At 37.1% G+C, this 19,446-nt stretch overlaps 1 protein-coding gene across 1 annotated transcript in view; it reads left to right on the top strand.

Annotated features, from left to right (window-relative positions):
* Positions 1 to 17,802, top strand: part of trpa1b (transient receptor potential cation channel, subfamily A, member 1b) — a 28,260-nt gene extending 10,458 nt beyond the window's left edge. The window contains exons 9-27 of the mRNA XM_030122713.1: positions 3,848 to 3,947; positions 4,054 to 4,154; positions 4,808 to 4,983; positions 6,277 to 6,441; positions 7,957 to 8,071; positions 8,251 to 8,417; positions 9,249 to 9,339; positions 9,454 to 9,513; positions 9,600 to 9,692; positions 10,240 to 10,310; positions 10,462 to 10,618; positions 11,762 to 11,851; positions 12,126 to 12,295; positions 12,378 to 12,507; positions 14,393 to 14,575; positions 14,743 to 14,811; positions 16,790 to 16,891; positions 16,997 to 17,115; positions 17,404 to 17,802. Of these exons, the coding sequence (XP_029978573.1) occupies positions 3,848 to 3,947; positions 4,054 to 4,154; positions 4,808 to 4,983; positions 6,277 to 6,441; positions 7,957 to 8,071; positions 8,251 to 8,417; positions 9,249 to 9,339; positions 9,454 to 9,513; positions 9,600 to 9,692; positions 10,240 to 10,310; positions 10,462 to 10,618; positions 11,762 to 11,851; positions 12,126 to 12,295; positions 12,378 to 12,507; positions 14,393 to 14,575; positions 14,743 to 14,811; positions 16,790 to 16,891; positions 16,997 to 17,115; positions 17,404 to 17,614 (2,370 nt within the window). The 3' untranslated portion in view covers positions 17,615 to 17,802. The remainder of the gene's footprint in view (positions 1 to 3,847; positions 3,948 to 4,053; positions 4,155 to 4,807; positions 4,984 to 6,276; positions 6,442 to 7,956; positions 8,072 to 8,250; positions 8,418 to 9,248; positions 9,340 to 9,453; positions 9,514 to 9,599; positions 9,693 to 10,239; positions 10,311 to 10,461; positions 10,619 to 11,761; positions 11,852 to 12,125; positions 12,296 to 12,377; positions 12,508 to 14,392; positions 14,576 to 14,742; positions 14,812 to 16,789; positions 16,892 to 16,996; positions 17,116 to 17,403) is intronic.
* Positions 17,803 to 19,446: the final 1,644 nt, after the last annotated feature.

The raw sequence follows: 19,446 nt of genomic DNA, 5'->3' as shown, positions 1-19,446 counted from the left end.
TTTGTCATCTTTTCATGGTCATCAGATATGACCCATTTGGACGTTCATGACACCAAAGTGAATGTGGAAACACCGTCATCTTCTACAACATTTATTCACCAGTAAAACCCATGGAGCTGGATCAATGACAGTGGATAGACACACTTGGTTTATGTTCAGTTAATGATAAATTTAATGAGAAAGTAACTTTTTCTTCAGTTTTTTCTGTTTCTTATATAATAACCCTCAGCTTTATTCTGATCTTCAATGAACATCTACATGATCAATAGATTAAACATTTTCACCTAAAAACTACAAAATGCAGAGGATAATATATACAGTAAACGGCGATAAAACACTTAGGAAATATTAAATACAGACAAAACTTCATTTCTGTAATTGTGACAAAAGTAACACTAGGTCTTTATGGGTTAAAGCTGATTTGACCTTAATTTTTTGGCATGAAAAAACTGCAAAATGCCAAAGTGGAGAAAAGCTGGTATTTGTTTTTTTGATGTTTTTGTTTTTTTTCTACATTTAATCATGTTAAAAGAACATAGAGTCAAGGGTAGAAAAGCTGTAACTGTTGCAGGCTTACTTTTAAATTATCAATAATTTTTTTTCTCTTTTTTAGTGAAAACACATTTGTCGTTCCTCATTTCCTTGTGTAGTGATTATTCAGTCAGTGTTAAGTCCACTGCAAAGGACATTCTTTAAAAAGAAAAAAGAAAAGAAAAGCCTCTGAAAAAAACATAATATGGCATTCTCTTTTCACCTACAGCAATTACTTAATGCAAACACTGCAACACCTTTATTTTTCTGGGTCTCAGGAGGATATGCATATGCACTTTGTTCTCAGTCTGTCTCCTTGGATTTCACTGAATGAATGTGTAATTGGTCACTACGGTATGTGTGGTCCTGCTGCAAACACTACAAAATATCAGCAACTTCAATTACATATTAGCTTAATAAATGTTAAAGGTGGGGCAATATTGGCTGTTAACCATCTGGCACCATCTGTTGCTCTCTATAGACTGTGACTGTGTTGCCAGGGGGAAAAAAAAGGTCCAGGTCTGAGGTTATCTCCTGTCAGCTCATTCTGTCAGCAAACAGAGCAACAGGAAATAAACATGTACACACTGAGGGTGTTTATCTCTGAAGCTATAAAAGGGTCTGCAGGGAGTGACATCACATGGCACCAAAAAAGCCTATTTAAACTAAATTCACCACCTGGAATCCTGAATAATTTGGCCTCTTTGAAGTAAATGGTGTTTTAATAGAATTATGCTTTGGGTCAAATTGTTTCTTGTAGTATTTAACTGTCATTAGTAGAAAATACACTGTTGCTCATAAATAATTTGGTTTTCAGACACATTCTTCTCTTAAGTCCTATTTACACATATCAGTCGTCACTGTGATTACAATCTGAGTCCCAGTTACACATCTATGCTTATCTATTAACCCATAAACACCCAAACAGCCACTGGCAACCAAAATTATCTACTGATGTATGGAAGTAAATTTGTCTCATCACATTTTGAATTATAAAAGCCATTGAATTTCTAGCACTGAATTTTTTTTTTTTTGCACTGAAATTAAGTATCTGAATTTTTTTGTCTCTCAATTTAACCATGTTCATAAATTTAGAACAAAAAAAAAATTCAGATGCAAAAAATTCAGAAGCAAAAAATTCAGATGGAAAAAATTTAGATGCAAAAAATTCAGATCGCACATACGAAGCAAAAAATTCAGATGGAAAAAATTTAGATGCAAAAAATTCTGAAGCAAAAAATTCAGATTGCACATACGCGCTGACTGCCTTCCTGCATTGGCGTCACATGGCCAACCTAACGTAACTCGATTGGCTGACTGTCGGTTCGACTTGAGATAGAATCCATTGCTTATCCTTGGAGTCCCAGATGTGTGATCTGAATTTTTTTGTGTCTGAATTTTTTGCGTCTGAATTTTTTTCAACTGAATTTTTTGCATCTGAATTTTTTTTTTATTCTAAATTTACCAACATAGTTACATTGAGAGACAAAAAATTCAGATACTTAATTTCAGTGCAAAAAACAATCCAATGCTATAAATTCAATGGCTTTTATGATTCAAAATCTGATGAGACAGATTTACTTCCATACTGATGTAACCGTTAAATACCTGTTGATCCACTAATCCTATTGATTCATGTAAATAATTGGTATAAAATACAGTTTGTCATCTTTTTTATGGGGCATCTGATATGACCCATTTGAACGTTCAGAGGCTCTGTAATGAACATAGAAACACCGTCATCTTCTACAACAGAGGTCACCAACTCTGGTCCTAGTGATCTACTATCCTGCATGTTTTAGATGTTTCCCTGTTCCAGCATACCTGACGGTCATTATCAGGTTTCTGCAGAGCTTGATGATAAGCTTATCATTTGAATCAGATACATCTAAAACATGCAGGATAGTAGATCTCAAGGACCAAGGTTGGTGACCCCTGTTCTACAAGATTGATCCACCAGTCAAACTCATAGAGTTGGATCAATGACAGTGGATGGAGAAACTTGTTCTTATGTTCGGTTAATGATATCTTTGTTGAAAAAGTCACTTTTTCTTCAGTTTTCGTTGTTTCTGATATAATAAACCTCAAATTTAATCTAAGCTTTTATAAATATCTACATTAGGGGTGTCAAACTCGTTTTAGTTCAGGGGCCATATTCAGATGATCTCAAGTGAAAAAAAGTAACAGTGAAAAAATGTAAAATTAAATTATGATAATGTTTACATCTACAAAAATCTAAATAACATGAACAACTGGAATCGTCTTAAGAAAAACAAGTGCAATTTAACAATATTATTCCTCAGATTATTAGTTTATCCTTTACACATGTGCATTACAGCTTAGATTACAATTACAAATGAACAAAAAATTTAATAACAGGCAGAATATTGGTAAAATTGCATTTACTTACCTTAAGACATTTCAAGTTTTTCACATTTTTTGTACAATAACAGTTTTTTTAATATAAACATTTTCATGTAATTTTACTTTTTTTACACTAAAACAAAAAATTTGCTGTTTTCCTTATTTATAGGTTTAATATGATTGTATTTTACTGGTCTGACCCACTTGAGATCTAATTGGTCTGTATGTGGAATCTGAATTAAAATGATTTGGACAGCCTCGATTGTTAATATCTTCAGTGTAATTTTTGTATTTCACAAATCCATCCTACAGGTCAGATTGGATCCTTTAGCACCCGGGCCGCATGTTGGACACCTGTGATCGACATGATCAGTAAATTAGAGGAAAATACCCAATTTTTTGTGTAAAATTGCAAAATAAAGAACATAATATTACAATAAATGGCATTAAATCGCTTAAGAGAGGTTAAATATAGAGGAAAAAATCATGTGAGAACTGACACAAAAGTAGCGCTGGGTCTTTATGGGTTAAGAATGAAACACAAAATCACAATCATTTCATGAGTAGAGGCAAAAATATTTTATTCCAACATCATCCATCATGGGCAACACTGTATGTCACAGCTTCTAAAACATCATACTTCAGAGTCTGCAGCCCATTTCATAAAAAAAGTAAATATTAATATCCAGTACACTACTTTAAAAAAAGTCTTGTCTCTCTGTTCTTATCTGCACATACTGTCTATTATTTGTGAGGGGCTTATGGGGATTGTGTCTGTACTACTTTCCATCTGTTTTCTACCAAAACCACTTTGTCTATGGCCACGGAATATTACAAAATCTGCCAAATCCACTCTTACATTCTATGCTTTTGATAATCATAGCTTAGCAGGATAAGACTATTGGTGTAATGAATGAGAACATATTACAGCTTTGTTGCATCCACTCATCAGGGTGCAGATTTTAACAGCATTGACTGCAAAGGAAACACTCCCTTATTGTTGGCTACGAGCTGTGGCGCATGGAAAACTGTGGCTCTACTTCTGTCAAAAGGTGAGTCACAGCGCTGTACTCCACTGTCAGGATATGAGTGTATAATTTAGAAGAAGTCTGATAATGCAGGTTATGAACACTGGTGCGTATGCTTATGTCTTTTCAGGGGCAAATGTGAATGTGAAAGACAGATGTGGCTGTAACTTCCTTCACTTGGCCATTCTACAACCGAAAGGTCTGAAAAACCTCCCAGAAGAAGTTCTGCAGGTAACATGTTTAAAGGCTATTGACATGATGAACTGAATGGTAGTTAGAGGAAGAGAATTACATGAGATTAATATAGTGGAAGTAAAACATGCTTGAACATCCATCCATCTGTCTGTCTGTCCATCTGTCCGTCCATCCATCCATCCATCCATCCATCCATCCATCCATCCATCCATCCATCCATCCATTCATCCATCCATCTACTCACCCAACTATCCATCCATCCATCCATCCATCTACTCACCCAACCATCCATCCATCTACTCACCCAATTATTCAACCATCTACTCACCCAACTATCCATCCATCCATCCATCCATCTACTCACCCAACTATCCATTCATCTATTCACCCAACTATCCATCCATCCATCCATCCACTCACCCAACTATCCATCCATCCATCCATCCATCCATCCACTCACCCAACTATCCATCCATCCATCCATCCATGCATCCATCCATCCATCCATCCATCCATCCATCCATCCATCCATCCTTTATAACTATAGGTGTATGTAATATTGCCACCTATGATGCCTCTCTGCAGCATCTTCTCCATGTGTATATTATTTAGTATGCAGTATATTACTGTACATTAGTGTTACTGTATGCATAATCATATGAACTAATTGGCAGTATGTCTAACTTTAGCACAACAGTGTAAAGGCGTTGGTGAGCTGTGAGGATAATGAAGGCTGCACCCCACTCCACTACGCTTGCAGACTGGGGATCCATGACTCAGTAAAGAACATGCTGGGCCTCTCGGGGCAGCTTGGCCTCGAATGCAAGTCCAAGGACAAGAAGTCTGCCCTGCACTTTGCTGCTCAGTGAGTTCAATTGGCCCCCGATGACATGACTTTCCATACATTCAGACTAAGCAACTCTGATTTGACCCAATTTCTTTTTTTGTAAAGTTAACTTTAGCACATTTGATCAAAACTCCACAGTTTCAGTAGTGCTGACTTATAATATCACATTCAGATGCATATACTTTTGCAGGCATATAGCTTTGATTATGCACAAAACTTCTTACTTTTAACAAGCATTTTCCAGGCAAGATTCAATGTATTTCTCCGTTTTACTTTATAAATTCTGACTGGCTTTTCCACATAGATGAATGTGCTGCATTTTGTGCTGGAAAACAACTTTATTAAAAGGAAAGAAAGTTTTATAAATGACCTTTTCCGTTATAAAACTGTATCTCTCTGGAGGCAAGTTACATTCACATTCCTGACACAGTTTTTCTAGTTACCTTGAAACAAGTACTTTTTATTGATCAGTTATAGTACTTTACAACATTAATCAAAAACGGCTTTTGAAAAGACTTTGACTTATGATCTGCCTAAAGACAAGACTTTTATCTCATACCTGAACAGTGGTCAGATGAAAAATGACCAACATAGCTGTATTTAAAAATGTTACCCAACTGTTCACTTTATCCCAGTGAGAAATATCTGTACTAAAAAAGCTTTTTGAAGATTAATTGCACTGACACGCCTATTACACAGTGACCCAGTGGGCTGGTCACAAAAATAGAAGTCAATTAGCAAATCACATGAGTAGAGATATTAGTAATAGTGTTAAATAAATGGACATTGGACATTATTGTTATTGATTTTTCTATCATGTAAACCATTTCATTATAGGGGGCAAATGAAGGCTATGCTACTGTATGACATCATAGTTGAACTCTTTTAGGCACATTCCCTTTCCCACTTGTCCCACAGCTCTGACACAAAGTGCTGCTGACCTTCTTAAAAGGCTCGGAGACAAAGAAAGATCATAGCACAGGCCAACATGTCACTTCTGTTTATATCTTGCTCCAGCTTGCAGCACAATGAGTCATTATTGCTCTCCAACACTTTTTTTTACCTATAAGCTGCAGGGTGACTTTTAGACCTGCTACTAGAAAGCTCAGGTTTAATCCCTGTATATTCAATCTTGAGTGTCTCTGAACAAGTTAGGTTACTTAATATCTATGAAGCTGAAAAGCACCGTGGTGTAACTGTCCCTGATCTCTTTGTACTGCAGGCTGGGGACAAAAGCATTTTCATTTTCAGAGATTAACAGATCACAACTGACATCCCCGCTTCGTTTTGGCACATCCTACTTCCTTTCAGGTACGGGCGCATCAATACATGCCACCAATTACTGGACAGCATCAAAGACTCTCGTCTGCTAAATGAAGGTGATGAGCGGGGACAGACTCCACTCCATCTTGCGTCAGCAGGGGGACACACCAAGGTGGTGCAGCTGCTACTGCGTAAAGGAGCTCTGTTTCACAGGTAGGCCTGATCCTACTAGACACTACATATACTGTTTAGACCAGGGGTGTCCAATCCTGGTCCTCAAAGGATTCTGCATGTCCTGCATGTTTTAGATGTTTCCCTCTTCCAGCACACCTGATGGTCATTATAAGGCTTGTGCAGAGCTTGACGATAGGATTAACATTTGAATCAGGTGTGTTGGAAGAGGGATACATCTAAAACATGCAGGATACCAGCCCGCGAGGACCAGGATTGGACACCCCTGATTTAGACAGACTGATCTCATGAAATCGCATTGTATGTCTTGCCAGTTCTTATGGCATTTGATGTGCTATACATACACATTTTCATCCTTTTGCGTGTTATTCAGTGCCATTTGATCGCGTGTCAATGTACGTCAAGATCTCCGGTCTACATATCCGTAACTGCTAACCCCAACCCCAATTGCGTGGTATTCTACGTGGCACTTGGGGTGGTGGCAGATACCCACAAACTATTGTGGAACCCTGTTCCTACCCCAACACCCCTAATTATTGATTTCAATAAAAATAGGGGGTCCCTCTGCCCCAGTACCCTGCCTGGGGACTGAACCTGGGATCCAGGCGGGAAAGTTCCAGGTCTTTTCTACTCCACCATCCTTGCTCCTCTCTTGACAGCTATCCAGATCATTAGACCAGTGCATCATAGCTTAACCCAGTGTTATTCAACCTTGGGGTCGGGACCCCACGTGGGGTCGCCTGGAATTCAAATGGGGTCACCTGAAATTTCTAGTGATTGATAAAAAAAAAAAAGAAAAAGAAAAAACCCTTACTAATAAAAAAAAAAAAAAACACATGGTGAGTTGAGAGACAATCACAATCCATAAAAGACATGACAAACTCTGAAGGTGAAACTGAAGCACTGTGGTTCTGTTTATCTGTCAAATGTTCATTGTGGTTGGTTTGAGATGCTGCACCTCATAATTCATTCATAATTCATAGTTTGAGTTATTCTTTGTTCAGTATTAATTGTCAGCCTTGTAAATACAAGCTGGACTGACTGTATCATGACCAAGGAAAATAAAATTCTCACTTTGTGCAGTAATCTACACCTGGCTTTTGTGCCTCCATCCATAATAATATACATTATATAGACTAAATGTCATCTAAAATTAATGTTTATTTGCAACATTGTATAGAAAACTATTACATGATGAAAAACAAATTAATTTTAGCCAAAAAATGTCTCTGTTTTGAATGTCTGGGGTCACCACAATTTTGTGATGTTAAAATGGGGTTACGAGCCAAAAAAGGTTGGGAACCACTGGCTTAACCCAACCCCATAACCTAACCCTAACCCTAACCGCTAATTGTGTGGTATTTTATGTGGAGTGAATTTATATGCGGAAAGCTTATAATGCATACAGATAACACGGCAATTAAAAGGGGCATGTTATCTGTACACAATTCATGATATCATGTTGGTTTAGATATAAAAATGAGGTTTTTACAGTCTACTATATAAATAACTAATATGTGTTGATCTTGTCTACAGTGATTACAAAGGCTGGACTTGTCTGCACCATGCGGCTGCTGAAGGATACACACAAACCATGGACATTCTGCTGTCAGCCCATATTAAATTATTGGATAAAATTGACGAGGATGGGGTACGATTTACTAAGATTTCAAAACATGATCAAATTGAAATGTGATGACAAAGCTTATATTCAATTCAACAGCAGAAAATAATGCAAGTGTAAAGTGGGTAAAACAAGGTCATTTAGTAGTTGCAGCACTAATTAATGCAAACATCACTGCTCACTGTTTCCTCTTATTCACAAACCAGAACACAGCACTCCATGTAGCTGCAAGACAGGGACATGTGGCTGCAGTCAAGCTCCTGCTTTCTAGAGGAGCAGAGATCTTGTTAAATAAGAACGACACCTCATTCCTCCACGAAGCCGTGCAAAATGGGAAAAAGGATGTTGTCAATGCTATTATTGACAGTGACAGGTATGGTATTAAAGCAGGTGTGTTTTCTTTTTTTTTTTTCTTTGAGCTGCACCTGTTGATCCTATTTGACTTTGTTTGGTATGCTCAATTGCTTTTCAATTAGCTCATGTTTATCTGGGAACTCATTTTACAAAGTTACATTTTCTAAGTTATGTAGACAGTAGCATTTCCTTCTGTTTTCAGTTAGGCCCAAACCCAATTCACCCCTTGCCCCTCCCCCTTACCCTTCGCACTTGGCACTCCTTGAAACAGAGTTGCAAGGGGTAGGGATGAAACACTCCCCTATGAAATGAGATAACCCTTCCAGACCTGTTACGTCATCAGTAGTCATCGATGCCGCTGTAAACAGATGCGATTTATTTAAGAATTCACCATGCTGTCGGCAGCTTTAACTGTCTTTATTGCATGGGCTTTGGGCATCTTTTTAAAGCTATCAGCCTGCAAACAAACTCTTTGAAACTGCATCAAACGATCGATCAAATGATGAAGTAGTTTATAAAGAAAATCCGTACATTTGTGGGTTTCTTTCATCACACTGCTACACTTTTTTGCTGTGTTTACCTCCATCTTGCTGATGACTTGAATAGAATTATGGGAGATTTCTCATACCCCTCTGTTTGTAGTGTGGTCCTGAAAAATCTCTTTTTCGAGGGTCAAATAGCCCTTCCCCTCTGATTCATCGAGAATCGGGACACCCCTACCCCTTCATGCAATATGGAGGGGTAGGGGTAAGGGGGAGGGGCCAAAGGGTGGATTGGGATTCGACCTTAGACTTTTTAGACTCATATCTTTTTGATAATGATCACTGTTGTGTTTTTTTTGCTCCTCTAGACATGTTGATGCTTTGAGACTCTTCAAACCAGGGTCTACCCAGCGATCCCCTGTACTAGACCTGATTGAGTTTCTGCCTGAGTCCTTCAAGGTTTGCATTGGAGAAAAATGTGTCTAATTTATCACCAAAGTTTCGTGCTACATACTGTACATTAAGTAACATACTTCACTTCTGTTTCTCTGACTGTGGTTTTCTACTTTATAGCACCTGCTGGACAACTGTGTGAGAGAATCTGACGATGACCCGAACAGTCCCAACTTCCATGTAATTCAGCTACAAGTCAAAACAGGAAACGAGAGCATGTAGTTTGCGTATCTGCCAGGAAAATAACAATTCTTTATGTATTCCAGATTGAATATGATTTCATGTGGCTCCAACCTCCAGTTGAAGTGAAGAAGATAATTGAAAAGAACATAAAGTTTCAGCCGCTTATATCACTCAATGTAAGACATGTTTCTTACAGAAATTTTGTGATTTCTCCACTGTTCTGTGATTGATAAGTGGGCTACTGTGGCAGGGTTCTGAGTCATGCATTGGCCTTTATTAGGAAACTAATTTGCAAGTATGTGCTCATACAATCAGAGGCTTTTTATATGTAAGGGACGTGGAAATATTGGTTCCACAGTATGTCAACAATCTAGACAACTAAGTCAACAATGACAGTACAAGGTATATGGCTTTGTCAAAGATTATATATACCTTACTTTAATTAAAAGTCACATAATGCTCTACTTATCTGGTCTCAGCTGACACTGAGGAGTATAAAATCTGATTGTGTTTTCCTATTTAGTACAAAAACACATGAAATACAACACCACTAATCTTATGTAAAACGTATATAAGATCACTATTGAGCACATGATCCTATCTGGTCAGGTAATCCTTCATACTGCTTGTTGAGATGAATGAAATGTGCATACTTTTAAGTCTTTTAGGCCTCAAGTGTTTGTTCAATTAACACCGTTGTGCCTTTCCCACCTCCCCCTGCAGGCAATGGTGCAATACCACCGCATTGAACTCCTCAACCATCCTGTGTGCAAAAAGTATCTAGCTATGAAATGGTGTGTATTCATTTGATTTAACTCCTAACACTGGTATTTCTCATTATGATGTATTGCAACAATTTCTGAATGCACATAATACCAGTATCATATGAAAGTCAAGCTTTGTATTAGATGTGTTCTGAGATTTCTCCTCCTGTTTTTTCCACAGGATCGCTTATGGGAGCATAGCTCATGTGCTCAACATGTTTTTATACCTGTTAGGCCTGCTGCCCCTCACTCATTTAATAGTGACTTTGAGACCTTCATTGAACTACACTGACACAGGCGAACCCCAAGTTGAGATGGTGCACATATCTTTCTTCGAGGTACAACTGACAATGGAAATACTAATGCAAATAATCTCTTTATGGTTATATTGGATTATTTATACTTCTACAATTGCATGCAAATGTGTATGATCAAATTGTATGTAAAAGCCTACAGCCTTACAATAAACAACAAATACGAACAACATTGAAACTAAATTCAAGTAATTAACGCTCATATAAACAGTGACATACAATATAATGGTGCAACTAATGCACTTTCAGATTTTGTGTTCATTTATATCTTTCACTTTGACCTCGTAAGTCAAAGGAAAATACCAAGCAACTCTATTTTCCATCTAATCTCTTTTAATGACTTCAGTCATTATCATGTAATTATTACCCAGATCCTTGCTCAATTATAAACCTGCGGTAACTTCATTATTTATGGGCCGCGCTTGCAAATAAAGCACCGGCATCAAGGTTATTATGGTGGTACTTTTACTGTAATAATTTTAATTAATTGTATATTTAGACACATTAAGCCATAAAGGAATTTACTGAAAATCAAAAATTGTTCAGGCTTAAGCAGACTATATTTAATGAAGGCTGATTTTAACACATAAAGACCCAAACATCCACTGGTGACTAAAACCATTTACTGATCTAAAATGTTTACTACCTTTTGATCAACTAATCCTATCAAAAATTGGTATAAAATACAGTTTGTCATCTTTTCATGGTCATCAGATATGACCCATTTGGATATTCAGAAGCTCTGTAGTGAATGTGTAAACACCATTATCTTCTACAACATTGATTCACTAGTAAAACTCATGGAGTTGAATCAATGACAGTGGATGGAGACACTTGTTTTTACATTCAATTATTTAATATCTTTGAGGAAAAGCTTACTTTTTTGTCAGTTTCTGATCTAATAATTATTGAATTTACTCTGAGCTTTAATGAACATCTACATAATCAGTAAATTAAATATAGAAAAATATGTGATTTACACTGAAAAATGCTAAATACAGAGGATAATATTATAATAAATGGTAATAAATTACTTAAGAAAGGTTAAGTACAGGAAACATTTATTTGGGAAGTGTCACAAAAGTAGTGCTGGGTCTTTATGGGTTAACAAACACTATTATGAATTAATCTTTCTGACGATATGTTAATATTATTTTCTTATTACAGCAAAGCCTGTTCAAGTCGGGCTGTATGGTGATGGTTTTGGTCATGAATGTCTATTCCATAGGGAAGGAAATGCTGCAGATAACACAGCAGGTACTGTTCTGTCATGCAAGTGTCATTATCTCACATAAAACATGTGCTCGTAAATCTGCTCTGCATCAGGTCTGAATGGACATTGGTAGCAATCAGGTGTGATGGATCAGTGCCCTGTGATGGAGGATCACTGGATGGCCACAGTTACAATGTCACCTTCACATATAAACTTGTCCGTTTTTAGTGAATGTTCGGTCATTTTGACGAGTGTCAGCCATTTAGAAAAGCTGATTTTCTACTTTTTTACTGATCTCTTTTTCCTTTCACTTAAAAGCGCTGGAATTACTTCAAGGATTATTCCAATGAGTGTGACTGGGCTTCTGCCATCATGTCCCTCCTGTTCATCATTCCCCTCATGCTGAATGTAGAAGGGTCTTTACACTGGCAAGCAGGGGCAGTGGCAGTTCTGAACTCCTGGATTGGATTTCTCCTTTATCTGCAGAGGTATGCTTCAATACAGTGGGACCTTTTTGATGATGTTAATGAATTCCTTTCCATTAATTCCTCTCATCTCTTTATTCTGTAGGTTTGAAGGCGTCGGTATTTATGTTGTGATGTTTGGGGAAATCATGAAGACACTGGTCCGAATTATAATGGTGTTCCTGTACTTGTTGCTGGCATTTGGTTTGGCGTTCTATGCTCTGATGCTCAACCAGGTAGGATTCAGGAAAGGAAAACATATTAAATCCCCCGGAGAGCATGAATTCTTGAGCAAAATGCACTGCAAAAATCTAAATCTTACCAAGTGTATTTTTCTCATTTCTAGTCAAAATACAGACTTCATTTTCTTATTTGTAAGACAGATGGAAAAAGAGTTAATTCTTTTACCTTGACATGTTTTGACTACAACCTGTAGCCTTCCTCAGAAGGGTCACTTGTTATTCCTGTGACGTGTCATTGTCAGCTGTTTTATCCTGGTTTACCAGGCAATTGAGGACTTGCAGGTGACATCACTGGTCATGTGATTGTTGTTTACACCGCCATATTGGTAGGCACGCTATCTGGATCCAGAAAGTCAGAACTGTTGCTTTATATCGTGTTTTTCTTTGGACTCATGTTTGCGTTTTGTTATTTGTGAGTATGTCTGCTTGTGATAAAGGCTCCATACATGATTTTCAGTGTTTACTAACAACAGTGATACGCACACAACTTGGAGGCAAAAACACCAGTACCAGCTACCAGCCAGCTCACATCAGCCGTGTACACCTCCAGGCTCTCCTGGAGCGAACAAGCCGATATGTTAGCTCTAAAACGGTCCATTAACTGTCCCTGTCCAAAAGCTGATCCCATCTTCTCTTTCACGGCTGCATAATTTGACTTGACCACAATGGGAAGGCTGTCCCATAGTAGAAAAGCAGACTGTGACAGACGGGTGGGGAGTATTCTCACCAGCTCCCCGCTGAACTCACCGGTGTCGCCCGCCGTAGCTCCAACTGCCACTTCCAGCTGCTTCACCTAGCTGAGGAAACCCTGGCTGCCATCGCTGGCAAAGGGAGTAGGTAGATCCACAATCACTCTGTCTCTATAGCGTGATAGTCCAGGGGAAGCCCTCCTGGTAGGTTTACAGGGGTCTTCATCACCGTACCACATGATGACAATTCTTTTTTTCCACGCTGCTAAGCACAACAGGCACGCAGGCTAACTATACTGAGAAGCTAGGCTAACCGCGGTAATAACTATAAACAGCGGTCGGCAGAACAGAACCACCGCTGCCACCAATGGAACCGAGCGTTTTTTCTGCCTAACTTATAATTGGTGAAAGCTAAGGAATAAACGGCACACATGAGTTTAGCAGGTCCATCGTTTAACACGTTGTACGATCCAAGGAAAGCTTGCCTACCAATATGGCGTCGTAAACAGCAAACCACGTGATCATGTGACATATGTGCAAAACCTCAATAGGGGGCGATTATGCCCCCTACTGCCTGGCATCCCACAGAGGACAGGTCACAGGAACAACAAGTGACCCTTCTGAGGAAAGCTACAGGTTGTAGCCGAAACATGTCGAGGTAAAAGAATTAACTCTTTTTCCATCTGTCTGATAAATAAGAAAAGGAAATCTGTATAAGTTCTAGTAGACAGTATGAACCTAATTGGTCTAGTCAAAATATCTCATCCCACTTAAAATAAGACATAATCACCTAAAGAGTAACTTGTAAGTGAGATATAAGAACTTATTTTTAGACGATAGATCTTGAAAATCTAATTTCAAGAAATCTTACCAAGATAATTTTCACCTCTTCCATTGGGAAAATTTTTTGCGTAATTCAATTTTTTTGCTTAATTCGAACAAAAACATCTGCCGATGGAACTAGTGGAAATTATCTTAGTGAGATTTAATCTATTTTCTAAAAATAAATTCTGATCTCACACAAAAGTTACTCTTTAGGTGATTATGTGATTATTTTAAGTGTGATGAGATATTTTGACAACAAATGAGAAAAATACACTTTGTAATATTTAGATTTTTTCAAGTGTATCATCAGTTTATGTAATTAAATGATCATATTTACTCTGCCATTTCTCCTCTTTTATCCTTAGGAAGAGTTTCAAACCGTCCCACTCTCATTAATGCAAACTTTTGTCATGATGGTTGGTGAGCTGAACTACCAGAACAACTTCCTGGATGCTTATTTGAAGAACAAGCTTCCCTTTGGCCTCCTGACATACACCATTTTTATGAGCTTTGTTCTCTTCATGCCAATACTCCTGGTGAACCTGATGGTAAGCACAACCTGCTCATATCCTTGTACCATATCACTGTTTGTTAGGACTATTGCAGTACTTGTCAGTATTTGGCACATTCATCGCTGTGTTACAGGCTTTTACTTGTATCTGTCTTTTACAAGTGCTGAACAAATGACAGTTCTGCATCTCTGGCTGTGTTGTAGATTGGTTTAGCAGTCGGGGACATCGCTGAGGTACAGAGAAACGCTGCCCTAAAACGAATAGCCATGCAGGTACGTGCACAACTGAAGCTTATCTGTGCCTAAAACTTTTATATTAGTGCACTTTATTGCTGCAGTAAAGTGGATAGACATGTTATTTTTTATTCTGGTCACACAGTCTGCCATGGTTGGATGGACAATCTATCAAAAAGTAGAAAGGAGGTGGAGAAAACAAGCGCAGTAAATGACATGAGCAGAGGGTTCACAAAAATATTAAATGGCATGAGACTATTACATCTTAGGTTTATGACGGTGACAATGAATGTAGTCTGTATAATAAAGGCACAATTCTGTGAGAACAGAGTAATGAATGAATGTTTAACTTGGTGGAAATGTAGTGTTTCCTTATAAATATACTTTATCTAATCCAATGATATCCTCAGTGAGATTAAATACTATACATTACATACAATCCAAATAAATTAGGGCTGTCAAAATTAACAAATTAACATGGATTAATCAATCATCATGATTAATCTGATTGAAAATGTTAATGCAATAAACCCATCTGCAGAATGACTCTGAATGTATCTGGCAACGCATTTCAAGCAGTTTGTCTGTGAAGATAATTTTGTCTTTATTATTCATGCAAAGAAAAAAAGACAAACGAAAAATACGGTTTTGAAACAAAAAATCAAGATTTGAAAACAAAAATTAAGGTTTCAAAATAACAAAAAACAAACTTAACAAAATCAATTGTGTTCTCATTTTCTTTCATTTCAAATCTGAAACTTCTGCTTGCAGTCCAAAATGTTTTGTCATTTTAAAAGTTTGGCTTGCAAGTCTAAAGGCTTTGCACCTCTAAATCTTGTGCGAATCAAAAAGTGTTGTTTGCAAGCTCAACTGAACATGATGGGCGGGGTCTACATGAGCAGAAGGGGTGGATTTCTATTGGTAGCTTGTTGTGGATTGACAGTGTGGCTGGGCCTGGTCCTCCTGCCCACTTGAACATGGTGGGAACCACGGTAGGCAGCAGAACAAACCAATAAAGATAGAAGATGCTTAACAATACGTTGACCTTCTTGATGGAAAATTTGAGTACAAAAAAACCAAGACGGAACAGTTGTTAAAAGTTGTTTTGTTAAAACTGTTGAAGGTGTTTAATAAACACGTTAAGTGCATATATATTTTTTCTTCTTTCTTGAGCTTGTTTGCGCATCCAAAATGAAATGTGATTAATGTAGATTAAAAATGAATGATATTTAATCGTGATTAATTGAAATTAATCCACAACAACCCTGTGATTAATTTAATTTAAAAAATGTTGTGTTTGACAGCACTAAGGTAAATACAGTGTCTGGTTGTACATGATAAAAACAAGTTCAACAATAATAAGTGTGAGTTTAACCCATAAAGACCCAGTGCTACTTTTATATCCTTTCTTAAAAGATTTATCATCATTCATTAAAATATTCTCCTCTGTATTTGGAATTTTTTCCAGTGAAAATCAGGCATTTTCCTATATTTAATTCACTGATCATGTAGATGTTCATAAAAATGCACGTTAAATTTGAGGGTTATTACATCAAAATCAGAGAAAACTGAAGAAAAAGTGACTTTTTTAGTAAAATCTAACATTAAATGAACATAAAGTGTCTCCTTCCACTCTCATTGATCAAACTCCATAGGTTTTACCGGTGAATCAATGTTGTAGAAGATGACGGTGTTTCCACGTTCACTACGGAGCCTCTGAACGTCCAAATGGGTCATATCTGATGACCGTGAAAAGATGACAAACTGAATTTTCCACCAATTTTTCCACATGTATTGATAGGATTAGTGGATCAACAGGTGGTGAATGTTTTAGATCAGTAGATGGTTTTGGTCACCGGTGGGTGTTTGGGTTTTTAACATTGACTTCAGTGTAAATTTATCAGCAATCACATAGAATGAGTGAAATGTTTTCTTGGCCCTTTCAAATAGACTTCCCCCAAAGTGACATGTCTCTCTGTTTACCCTTATTGCTGTTTCTAAAATGTGTTGAACCCAGATTGACCTCCACACGGCTCTGGAAGATAAACTGCCCTACTGGTTTATGAAACGAGTCGACAAACCCTCGGTCATCATCTACCCCAATCGCAAGTGCTCCAGGGTGAGTCATTTTGAGACAGTTACACTATGATTTCTCTGTAGATATATGTATTATTATTGAACTAAAATGTTCTCCTTTTTCGTTCCTGACCACTTTTATTTACAGCACGTTTTAAAGCAGTTTTTCTTGGGTGAAGATGAGAACAGTGTTGTCTGGAGTCGTCTGCAGGTCAAATCCCAGCACTGCACTAAGATAGAGGATGAGCTGAAAAAACAGAAGTACAGGTAAGGCATGCAAGTGTGTTTTTTTTCCCTCTACTATTTCCTTTAGTCTTGCTGTAAAAGTATGAATGCTGGAAGGTGGTCTGTGAGGTCATGCTTTGTCAAGGGGGAATCTAATAGCAGTTTTTGATGCATTAGCAGCCCCTAGTGTTTCTAAAGAATAAAGACTCATCAGTCGGATACAGAAAGCTGCTATATTTCAATGCCATAAAAGGGATATAAAAACCACTTAGGTGTATCACCCTCGACAAAGCCGGATTATACATAAATCTGACCGATGTTCTCCTGCAGGATGAAGGAGATGTCAAACACCCTGGAGAAGCAGCACAACCTCTTGAAGCTCATTATTCAGAAGATGGAGATCACCACAGAAGCTGATGAATACGACGGACCTGTTAACCTCCGAGGCAGGCTGTGGCCGAGCCTGAGCTACGTGAAACCAAGAACCACTGTGTCTAAGTGGGTTCCACTGATGAAGGCCATAGAATCCAACAAAAAATGAAAAAAAAAAACAAACAAACAAAAAAAACATAACAAAAAACATATATAATCGTGCAATGCCTATTCATATGAACATCATTACAGCCTACATATAGACTTATAGTAGCTAACAGTGTGACTATATTAACAGGAAACAACATAATTATATTAGGGTTTGTGGAAGAGAAAAAAGTAATCAATATTTACATATGAGTGCAATTAACCTTGTCGTATTAATCATTAAATGGATCCAGAAATTAAATAATAAATAAGAGACAACATAACGTCAGTCATAACCCATTGTATCAGAGTTATTACACTTAACAGTAACATTTCTTGTCATCTATGGTAATATGAGGGATACATTATGAGGGTTGTATGGTGGCCCAGAGGTGCAACAGCCCCAAAAATTATCCACTATAGCAAAAAAGAGATTGTGATTTATTTAGAAAGAAGTATCTGAAAAAATTAATGTACCCCTTAAATAAAAATACACTTGCATGGAAAAAAAAAATCTCCTAAAAGAAACCCAGAAAACTTTTACTAAAAAATGAATTTGTTGAAGGAAAGAAAATAAACTTGTATATATAATATTTTAAATAAAATAATCTCCTCAAAAAATAGACTTCTACAAAAAAAGTGTCTCAAAGTAAAATTGAGCAACATCAAAAATTAGACATTTATCAAAAAAAGAGTGTTTGAAAATATAAAACTTTAAATCCCTGAAAAAGAAAACCCCTTCACTTTTTAAATAAGGTTCATCAAAAAAAAAGGAAAGAAAAAAAAACATTCTCCATCTTTTCAGTTAACGTGAACGCTGTTTATCCGAAAGGTCTCTTGCTTTAAAATTAAAAAGTGAAGTTTTTTTTTTTTTAGGCATATGAAGATTTATATTTTCAAACACCCTTTTTTTGATAAATGAATCATTTTCAATGTTGCTCAATTTTATTTTGAGACACTTTTTTGTGGAAACCTTTTTTTTTTTTGGAGGAGATTATTATTATTATTATTATTTTAAATCATACAAGTTTATTTCTTTGTACAAATTAATTTTTTGTTAAAAGTTTTTTTTTGTTAAAAGTTTTTTTTTTTAGGTGATAGTTTTTTTCATGCAAGTGTATTTTTATGTAAGGGGTACATTTATTTTTCAGATCCTTCTTTTTAAATAAATCACAATCTCCTTTTTTTTCTTACAGTGGATCATTTTTTGGGCTGTTGCGCCTTTGGGCCACCATACGGTTATTCTCATGAATGAATGACATTTTGGGGTATCTACTGTATGTTGTCTTGCCAAATTCACTCTATGTGCACATAAGCAGTTTCATGTTATGTCTAATGTGCCTTTGCCAGAAGTGCTCTTTTGCCTTTCCAGTGTAGCATCTAATCTCTTCCTAATTCAGTCCATTCCTTGAAATAATAAAGTAACATCCAATATAACGTAAGACTAATGTTGTCCATTCTTTCTGGCAGTCAAACACAACCAGAATAATAAGGTATGGGAATCAGAGGGCAGGGAGAGAATAAGAAAACCCCTGTGACATCATGATCTTGCACCTGTTCTCCTGCTTCTCCAGCATTAGGCCCTGATAGAGGTCACGACCCCTGAAAGTCTGTGCTGATAGACAAATTCTAGCTCTCCCTTCAAGTAAGGTTTCAAGTGATATTTATTACTGTTGGCCCTGAATTTAATTATTCCCAGGGCAAACACAATAGCCATGTAACCATCAATTACACTGATGTTTTAGACAATATTTTCTGCTTTTACTCAAGGCACTACATCTACAGAATGACTGATGAGCACTCATGTTTTATCTTGACTGTGAATGAAGCAGCAGGTTGAAATATGCGTCAACT

The sequence above is a fragment of the Sphaeramia orbicularis genome, chromosome 20 (genome assembly GCF_902148855.1).
Source record: "Sphaeramia orbicularis chromosome 20, fSphaOr1.1, whole genome shotgun sequence".
In the NCBI taxonomy this organism is placed as follows: domain Eukaryota; kingdom Metazoa; phylum Chordata; class Actinopteri; order Kurtiformes; family Apogonidae; genus Sphaeramia; species Sphaeramia orbicularis.
This window is presented reverse-complemented; position numbering and strand designations above follow the sequence as displayed.